Source organism: Lactuca saligna, chromosome 5 (genome assembly GCF_052625555.1).
Source record: "Lactuca saligna cultivar CGN05327 chromosome 5, ASM5262555v1, whole genome shotgun sequence".
NCBI lineage: Eukaryota > Viridiplantae > Streptophyta > Magnoliopsida > Asterales > Asteraceae > Lactuca > Lactuca saligna.
This window is the reverse complement of record NC_136421.1, coordinates 99929797-99940134: the sequence shown is the minus strand read 5'-3', so window position 1 is coordinate 99940134 and position 10338 is coordinate 99929797. Positions and strand designations below refer to the sequence as shown.

General features: G+C 33.2%; 1 protein-coding gene across 1 annotated transcript; it reads left to right on the top strand.

The window, feature by feature from the left end:
* The first annotated feature begins 6892 nt into the window (after positions 1-6892).
* Positions 6893-10107, top strand: LOC145048843 (protein indeterminate-domain 12-like). Its single transcript, XM_078997470.1, has 4 exons — positions 6893-7154; positions 7301-7644; positions 7910-8309; positions 9088-10107. The coding sequence occupies exons 2-4, from the start codon at positions 7440-7442 to the stop codon at positions 10028-10030; spliced, it is 1548 nt and encodes a 515-aa protein (XP_078853596.1). The 5' UTR covers positions 6893-7154; positions 7301-7439; the 3' UTR covers positions 10031-10107.
* The last annotated feature ends 231 nt before the right edge of the window (positions 10108-10338 follow it).

The following is a 10338-nucleotide window of genomic DNA, read 5'->3' as shown; positions in this document are numbered from 1 at the left end:
GTAAATAAATTATAGTTGATTCAATAGTAAAGGATGAAAATGATCAACCCTTTACTTTGCAACAAAGTGACTTTGATAAAGTGGAAGTTGAAAGTTGGAAGTCTGATGATACTGATAAAGAAAAAGAAGAAGTGAAGGATTCGCATGAGACAACTCAACGAGTTGTTGTTGATCAAGTGTTTGGTGATATAAAAGAATTCAACAAAATTTTTAATGACAAAGGTGCACATTATTTGGAAACTAATACTGTGGTTTATCCAAATTTTACATGCACAGATAACATAATTTTTCCAAATCAAGTTTTTGTCACAACTGAGAATGTTGAGAATATTAAACTTGAGTTCAACAAAATGGTTGAAAATGATAATCAAAGATCAGCTAGTGAAGGTTTCTTTGCAAATCAAAATACAGTAGAAAATAATTTGACTCGAAATTCTTATGTTTTTCAAGGTCAAAAATCATCACAAAAATGGGTGGTTAAATGTGAAAAAGAAAACAAAGTTTTTGAAAAAGTTGAAAAACCAAAATTGGAAGTGAAACTAAATTCTCATGAATTTAAATTGATGGTTGGAAATTATTCAATAGAAAATAATGTTTCAAAAAGAAAAGCAAGAAAAACTTATCTTTTGGCAAATGGTATCTAATGATAAACCAAAAGGTGAACAAGAACAAATTTCAAAGAAACAATCATCACAAGTTCGAAAGGATACAAGTTTTCACAAATCAATACATATTGTTGACAAAATTCCAATCAAAAATAATGATAAATTTGTTTCTAAATATGACAACATTAGAAAATTTGAGACTTCACAAAAATTTGTGAATACTCATAAGTTTCATAATGTTGGCAAATTTATGAATAAATCATCAACTTTGAATGTCAAAACTCAAACAAAATCAAAATTTTCACCTAAACAACCAAAATTTTCAAATCCTTTGATTTCAAAACCAACCAAAGTTTCATATACAAGAGGAAAATCTGATGTTTGTACGATCAATCATTGGCTTGAAGGGAAAGGGAAACAAAATCAAAATGGGAAGTTCTCAGAGCAACAGATAAAGACTGCATTTGACATGTTCGTAAATAACTCTTCTACTGGGAGTTCATCATCTCATGATTCGCAAGCTCCAATACAAAAATGGAAACCAATTATCAAAGTTGTGAATGTTCTGAAGGATGAGATGAAAGTCAATGGAAATCCAAAATTGTTGAATAACTATATTTCTATATCTAGATCTGATGATGTTTATTTAATGGATAGTGTCTCAGATAAAGTGAAAACATGGTTTTTAAATTCAAAGAATTTGTTCAAAACTACTAATGATAGACCTAATAAGTTTTGGTCTCCTAAATTTTTTTCAATAAATGCAGGTGATGTGTGACGAGTAATATGATGCGAAATCATATATTGATAGTGGTTACTCTCGTTACATGACTGGAAGAAAGGAAAACTTGCGAGATTATAGAAGCTTGGAGAATGCTGGGGTAGTTAAATTTGGAAATAATCACAAGTGTCAAGTGAAAGGATATGGAAAAGTCACAAATGGACAATTCACAGTTAACAGGGTTGGTTATGTTGAAGGTCTTCAACATAACTTGATTAGTGTTTCGCAACTTGTTGTGGGTACTGGAAATCAGGCTGTGTTTAACGAAGAAGGAAGTATCATTTCAAATGCGAAGACAAATGAAGTACTTCTCAAATCCAAAAGATATGGTGATATGTTTACACTGGACATCAAACCAATCGTGGGCAAACCTGCTGTATGTTTACTAACAAAGGCATCTAATGATGTTAGCTGGCTTTGGCATCGAAGATTGTTGCATTTGAACTTTCGCAACATTAACAAACTTGTCACTGAAGATTTAGTTAGAGGTTTACCTATACTAAAATTTGGCAATGATGCTTTGTGTGCAGCTTGCGAACAAGGAAAACAACATATAAAAGGTCATCCGATTGTGATAGATTCAAAAATCGTGGAACCATTGGAACTTCTTCACATTGACTTATGTGGACCGTCAACTGTTGCTACAATCAATAAAAAGCGGTACATTTTAGTTATTGTTGATGATTTTTCATGATTCACATGGGTATTTTTTCTCAGGTTAAAATCTGAAGTTGCTTAGACGATGATTGATTTTATCAAAAAGATTGAGATTAGCCATAAAAAGAATGTTTGCAAAGTTAAAAGTGATAATGGTTCTGAGTTTAAAAATCAAACACTGGACTCCTTTCTCACAGACAAAGGAATTTCGCATAATTTCTCCTCACCATATACTCCACAACAGAATGGTGTTGTTGAAAGAAGAAATAGGTCTTTATGTGAAGCAACCAGAACCATGTTAACATGTGCAAACTTACCTCAATATCTTTGGGCTGAAGCAGTATCAACTGCATGTTTTACTCAGAATCGGTCATTTATTCATTGCAGATTCAATGTCACTCCATATGAAATACTCAACAATCGAAAACCTAATGTCAAATTTTTCCATGTTTTTGGTTGCAGGTGTTTTATAATGAATTTAAAAGATAATTTGACCAAGTTCCAAGCTAAAGCTGATGAAGGCATATTCTTAGGATATTCGCAAAATTCAGTTGCATACAGGGTGTTAAACAAGAGAACAAGAAAAGTTGAAGAAACTTTCAATTTAACTTTTGATGATTACTATCTTAAACAAACGAATAGTAAATTTGAACATAAATCAATTCTTGTTGATTCAGATAATCAGATTGAAAATTTAGAAATAAATGATTTTGATTATGACTTAATTTTTGGAACTCCTGATAGGGCAATAGACGCAGAAGTTAATGCTCCTGATAATCAAACATTAGAATCCTCAAAACATAATGATGATTCAACAATCACTGCAACATCGATATCTTGTGAAAGTGTGCCTAGAGTTGATATAGTGGAAGAGCAAACTTTCGAGGGGGAGAAAGAAAATATAAATCATCAAGTTGAGGGGGAGCATTCACAAAATCAACAGGAATATCATTTTGAGGGGGAGCATCAATATGAACATCATGTTGAGGGGGAGCATGATGAAACAGAGATAATTAATCTTGATGAAAATGATGAATTAAATGAATTAAATGATAATTTTTCTATGGCAGGATCTGAAAATGAAGATATGTAGGAAGATGCACCATTGGAATTTAATCCTGATTTTCCACCTCTTGAGAAATGGACAAGATATCATCCCAAAGAACAGGTGATTGGGAATCCACATGATGGTGTGTTGACAAGAACTCAAATTCGTGCGAAAAATGAGGTACTAAATGCGAACCAAGAATTGTGCATGTTTAATGTTTTTATTTAGAATATAGATCCAAAGACAATAAAGAATGCTATGAAACATTAGGTTGTTGCTATGCAATCTGAACTGGCTGAATTTGAACGAAACAAGGTTTGGAGATTAATTCCTAAACCTTCTGATGTTTCAATTGTCGGATTAAAATGGATCTCTAAAAATAAAACTGATAAATATGGCAATATTATTCGAAATTAAGCTAGACTAGTGGTTAAAGGATATTCGCAACAAGAATGAATAGACTATGAAGAAACTTTCGCACTTGTTGCACGACTCGAAGCAGTTCACATATTTTTAGCTTATGCAGTTCACAAAGATTTTGATGTTTTTCAAATGGATGTTAAGTGTGCATTTTTAAATGGAGAACTTGAGGAAACGGTTTATGTTGAACAACCTCCCGGATTTGTTAATGAACAACATCCTGATCATGTATACATTTTAGACAAAGCAGTTTATGGGTTAAAACAAGTACCAAGAGCCTGGTACGCAACACTTACCAATTTTTTGAAACAATCTAAATTTAAACAAGGATGTGTTGATCCCACATTATTTCGCAAGAAAGTTGGGAATCATCTTATGCTTGTTCAAATTTATGTTGATGATATTATTTTTGGCTCAACTGATCCAACATTGTCTAATGAATTTGAAAATCTCATGAAAAGTAAATTTGAGATGAGCATGATGGGAAAAATTAACAATTTTCTTGGTTTGAATATAAGACAGAATAGGGATGGAATTTTGATCAACCAAGAAAAATATACAAAGAATTTGCTAGAAAGTTTGGAATAACAAATAACACGAAGCTTAAAGTACCAATGACAGTGGGAACAAGACTAACTCCTTCATTAGATACTCCTGCTATTAATTTAACACTTTATCGAAACATGATAGGGTCTTTATTGTACTTAACTGTAAGTAGACCTGATATTATATTTTCTGTGTGTAATTGTGCTAGGTATCAAGTTAATCCTAGAGAACCTCACTTCCTGCGAAATCGGGATTTTTCATTCAAACTTTTTCAGATTCTGATCTTGGAGGATGTTCTTTGGATAGAAAAAGTATAAGTAGTGGATGTCGACTATTAGATGGAAAATTAGTTAGTTGGCAGTCAAAGAAGCAAACTTGTGTTGCTATATCGATTGTTGAGGCTGAATATATTTCAGCTGCTGCTTGCACTTCACAAATCATTTGGATTCAGAGTCAACTACGTGATTATGCAATAAACATGAAAAAGATTCCCTTGTATTGTGATTCGCAAAGTGCAATTCGCATTTGTCATAATCCAGTACAACACTCAAAAACAAAACACATAACTCTTAGATATCATTTTAGCAAAGATCATGTGGAAGATGGGAATATTGAAATTCATTTTGTTAAAACCACTGAACAACTTGCTGATATTTTTACTAAACCTCTTGATGAAAAATCATTTGTAAGAATCTTAGCAAGTTTGGGGATGATCGATGTGAATTCAGTTTCAAAATCTCAAGAATGAAAGGTACATTCAGCAGCTCTGAGTCGGAATTGTTCAGAAGTTACTGTGCATTCAGAGGCTTCGCATGGTTTTGCATCTGTATAAATGGTAACAAAGATTTAATTGTTTTTGTGAAAAACTTGAAAAATCAAAAATATTTTTTTTGTTGTTTTGCTCTTATTTTCGAAAAACCAAAAATTCAAAAAGATTTTATTTTGTTATTTTTTTTTCTTTCGAAAAATTCAAAAATTCACAAAAAAATTTTTAACTTTGTTTTTTAAGTATTGTGTGTTTTTAGTTTAATTCAGATCAGTTGTCAAAAATGTATGTCAAACGGAAAAGTCGTTGGTGATGTGGTCAAACAAGGTAGAGAAGTTCGAAGAGTGTCCATTTGAAATGAGTTATGCTAGAAGTACCCCTTAACCATTTTTACCCCCTAAAACCAATCAAATCAAAATTTTGACATTTGATTTGATATTATTTATTTTTTTTTTTTTTGTCTTTTGTTGTTTTTTTTGTTTTCCAATTTTGTTTTTTTGTTATTTTAATTCTTTATTATTATTATTATTATTATTATTATTATTGTTATTGTTATTGTTATTGTTGCTATTATTGTTATAAATTTCATACAAAATTTAAATATTCTGACGACAATATATGTTCGAACGGCTATATAAATCGGTTTTTAAATATTTTTTTTATATTTTTATAAAAATAGTATTAAAATATAAGAAAAAAAATAAAGAAATAATAAATTTAAAAAGAATTAAAAACAAAAAATAAATAAATAAATAATAAATAAAAAAACATTAAATCGCGGGATGAAATTGGAAAAGAAAACAGTATTTTTAGAAAACCCCTTCGTCATAATTACTTTGGAAATCCGTCAGAAATAACCTTTACGGAGGGAAAACCAACACAAAAGGCCGTAGGAAATGACCGCGTTTTTGTAGTAGTACGCTATGTGAATATCCTATTCGAATAAAATAAAAAAACCCAGTGAACTTATTGGTGAGGGATAGTTCCGGCCCTCGCAATTATTAAAGGTTTATTACATTGAAGTTGACTCTTGACTTGCAGCTTGTCGACTAATCATAAACCCTTACTAATATGAGATTCTATTGCAATCGTAAGTGCCAAATTATCCTCCATGTATTTTATACTCTACAATGATCTTGGTTCTCGTAATCTCGTTTATGTATCAATACCCTCAAATTCACTCTGGAAAATAACATTTTTAAGGAACGAATATCGCAATTCCAATTTTTTTTCTCATAAACCATGAATCTCTTGAATTGCTGGTTACCTTTTAGGCTGATCAGTTTCACTTAGGCGTGGACCAGTATTTGTTCTAGGGCCTGAAAACTTTTTACATACATAAGAAATCCGTAAAAATGAAATTATCTCTTGTAATTCAGCATTGCTGGACCTTGCATCTCGTACGTCGGCCTGCTGTTAAAAAAAAGAAAGAAGATTGGAAAATCTGGTACGTCAGCCTGACATCATTGATATCGATCACTCATTTTATCTTTCGAAAGCATCACATAAGACCGGCCAGTTAATCATAATTTAGGCTAGATATATAAATGTGTCCTTACTATGTATTTGATGCTACACTCTAATGTTTAGTACTGCATATGCCTACCTCTTAATTACTTCCTCACTATTCATTTTTATACACCATGAATTGCTAATACAATCCTAACGTGTTAACTATGACTTCTCTCTTTCCATCGAAAAAGCTCACTCCCCTAATTTAATTTAATATTAATGATCAATAAACCTAATTAGGGTTTTTTTTTTCAACCTTTAGAAGGATTGATGGAAATGATGCAAATGGGTACTCATATATATACATATATGTATACATGGGAAAACAAAGTAGTAATTCCCACAAAAAATATTAGTAGATACTCCTAAAAGCAAAATCAATAATGCTAAGGAGTAATATCTCTAAATTCAGAAGAAAACAAAGAATAGGACAAACTTTTGTAACGTCAGAAACATTGCCTCTCTGCCCTCCTCCTCATGTTGCCTTTTTGGTTTCATTTTGATGGGTTGGAGCTAGCTAGAAAGAGGTCCATCTTAAACATATCTTCTCATCCACATTTCTCTCTCTCTCTCTCTCTCTCTCTCTCTCTCTCTCTCTCTCTCTCTCTCTCTCTCTCTCTCTCTCTCTCTCTCTCTCTCTCTCTCTCTCTCTCACACACACACACACACACACACACACCCCGTCTTCTTGAACTTTTTCTTGTAGGAATGTGGTTGTCTTTAGTTAAGGTATCTTAATTTGTACTCAAGTGTGTGGACTCTTGTGTTGAATCATCTTGTAGAGTTTGTTATTCTCTGGAGAAGTTTGCTAAGTGTCAGGTTTGAGCTTTTCACTTCTAATTGTTACTGGCACCTCTCTAACTTATTCTTTGGTTCATCTATCTACCTTTTGCAATCTAAACTAAAAAGAACGTCAACGAACTTGGACTAATCATTTGTTTCTTGTTCTTTTTTCTCCTTTTTAGGGTTTCTTGTTGTTCAGATCTGTATGGAAGTGAAAAGTCGATCCGTCTTTCATCAGTTTATCTTTAATACATAACACGAAACAAAGAAAAAATAAAATTCCAGCTCTTTAATTATTGAGATAGAGAGAGAAATTAAGATATGAAGGGTATCTTTTTGGATGACGATATCTCAAATTTAACATCTGCATCAACTGAAGCAAGCCTATCTTCATCAAGCAACAGGAATGAAATTGGTACTATGTACCCTCCATCACAGATGCAGCAGTCCTATGCTTCTGTGCCAATCACTACCACCAACCAAACTCAATCAAACAAGAAAAAGAGGAATCTTCCTGGCAATCCAGGTATTAGTGTATTACATACGTATATATATACTTATTACATACTTTTGTTAATTTCTTACTAGTTACAAACTTTTTCATAATTTCAAATATGAAGCATGCAGTTTTCTTATATATACACATATATAATTCATACATATTATATATATTACTTATAATATATATTCCCGATCTTTGTATCAAGAACCTGATAATCATTTTATCTTAGATTCAATTTGGAATGCGTTTACAAAATACTGATACTTTCTATTTTTGGAATGGAAAAAAGATCCAGAAGCTGAGGTGGTAGCTTTGTCTCCAAAATCACTTATGGCAACTAACAGATTCCTATGCGAGATTTGCAACAAAGGGTTTCAAAGAGACCAGAATCTTCAGCTACACAGAAGAGGACATAATTTGCCATGGAAACTAAAGCAAAAATCAAAACTGGAGGTGGTAAAGAAGAAGGTGTACGTGTGTCCAGAGCCAAGTTGTGTGCATCATGAACCATCAAGAGCACTTGGCGATCTTACAGGCATCAAGAAGCACTTCTCAAGAAAACACGGTGAGAAGAAATGGAAATGTGAGAAGTGTTCAAAGCGCTATGCTGTTCAGTCTGATTGGAAAGCTCATTCCAAGATCTGTGGCACACGAGAATATCGATGTGATTGTGGTACCCTTTTTTCAAGGTAATGGCAACTAGTAATCAATATATACTTTTTTTCTTGATAAAGGTATAGAAGGCGAACAGTAAATGACATAAAAAAAGTACGTCGTAATTCCTCTAATCATAGTTCAATTAATTAGTTCAAGAATCTCAGTTTTTTTTTTTGTCGACAAACAAGGGTTTTCAGAAATGCATCCTTAAAATCTTTAAGGCTTTTCGTATATTTACGTCTCAACTTCAAACTCAAAACGAATTTGATTAACAGTGGATATGTCCCACGATCATGACATGGCACGTCTTCTCACGTATAGGCGTCACCTCAATGCCTATTTGTAAGCTTATTTTTGGGGTGAAAAGACCAAGCATGTGAGCTGTTGTCGGGCATACTTATTTTAAATAAGATGCTATATCATATCACATGAAATTAACCTATTCCTTTGCAATACAAAACCAATTTATACTAATCGGTATTACACTTTGAACACATGTATTTATGTATCATGCGCAACTTACATCTCTTAGTATGATCTACAACAAATGTAGGGAAATAACCAAAAGTTATCACCAAACGCGCAATTACGGAAACTACAAGTGAATTTCTAATCTTACTATCAAAATTCAGTAGATATTAATAAAAATCACTATATATTTAAAAATGTTGATATCAAAATTAGCAGTTGATGTCCAAAATGCTTAAAACTAGACAAAACTTATCATGTATAGTGATAGTTGTTATTTTCACAATTTGCTAGAAATCAAAATTTGTTCTTATTTGTTTGTCTTTTGGTACTTTACAACAGGAGGGACAGCTTCATCACTCATAGAGCTTTCTGCGATGCTTTGGCAGAAGAGACTGGAAGATCATCATCATCATCCTTAAACAACCTTCCTCTCCATTTACCTATCAATTTCCCACTCAAAGCCGAACCACATCATCTCCTCCAACACCCTCAACTGAACTTCAATATTGGGTCAAGTAGTCCACATCATAATAATCAGTTACCATCATGGTTAGATCATCATCATCACCAACAACAAAACCCTAGCCCAAACAGTAGTCTTCACCTTCCCTCTCCTTCTTCTCACATGTCTGCCACTGCTTTGCTGCAAAAGGCTGCTCAGATGGGCGTAACCATGAGCAATCCGGCGCCTCCACCTCCTTGCACAGCTCCTTCTGCTGCTGTCATTTCCATGTCACAACAACAACAGCAACAGTCCAATATTTTAAGTGGGTCCCACCAAGCTATTCAGCGTGATCACATGTGCGCACCTCTACTTTCGTCTCTTCATCATCATCATAATGCTTCTGCCCTAGCAAATTTGTCTGCAAGCGATAATCATCATGGGTTGTTTGAAGCAAACACTGGGTTTCCTAACGTCAGCACTGGTTGCATGGACCAAATGCTTCATCCCAGTTCCTTGACTTCCACAACCGTAGGGTCAAACAACATCCACGAAGTCTTAATTAATGGCATGCTCAGTTCTACAAAGAAAGATCAGCAGCAGGAGCTCTTCCCACAAGGATCAGCTTCAGCAGAAACGGTATTGAACAAGCGTAAAGAAGGTGTGGGTCTAAACGATGAGTTGACGAGAGATTTCTTGGGTCTTAGAGGATTTCCTACTCCTACTGATCACCATTTTCTTAGCATGGCTGGTCTTCAACATATGAACACTTCTTCACCTTATCATCAACTGAATACGAACCAGAACCACAGTCAAAACCAAATACCATGGCAAGGTTAACTAGTTAATTAATTTGGATAGAGATGAAATAATACCCATCATTTATATATGGTTCCCTTTTAGTTCTTTTCTCCTAACTAGTTTTTTGCTTTTTAAACTTGTTTTTAGTGATGAACCATGAGCCCAGTTTTCAATTTTCTTACATGGTTCCGGATTTGAAATATCTGAAAACTATGAATGTTTCGAGTATTTCAAATATTACAGTTGTTCTACACTATGAGTAGTCCTGACAACTTTAAAGAAACAAAACATATATAGACAAGGAAAAGGAAAACAAGTTCTTTTTGTTGTAATTAATAACAAACTAC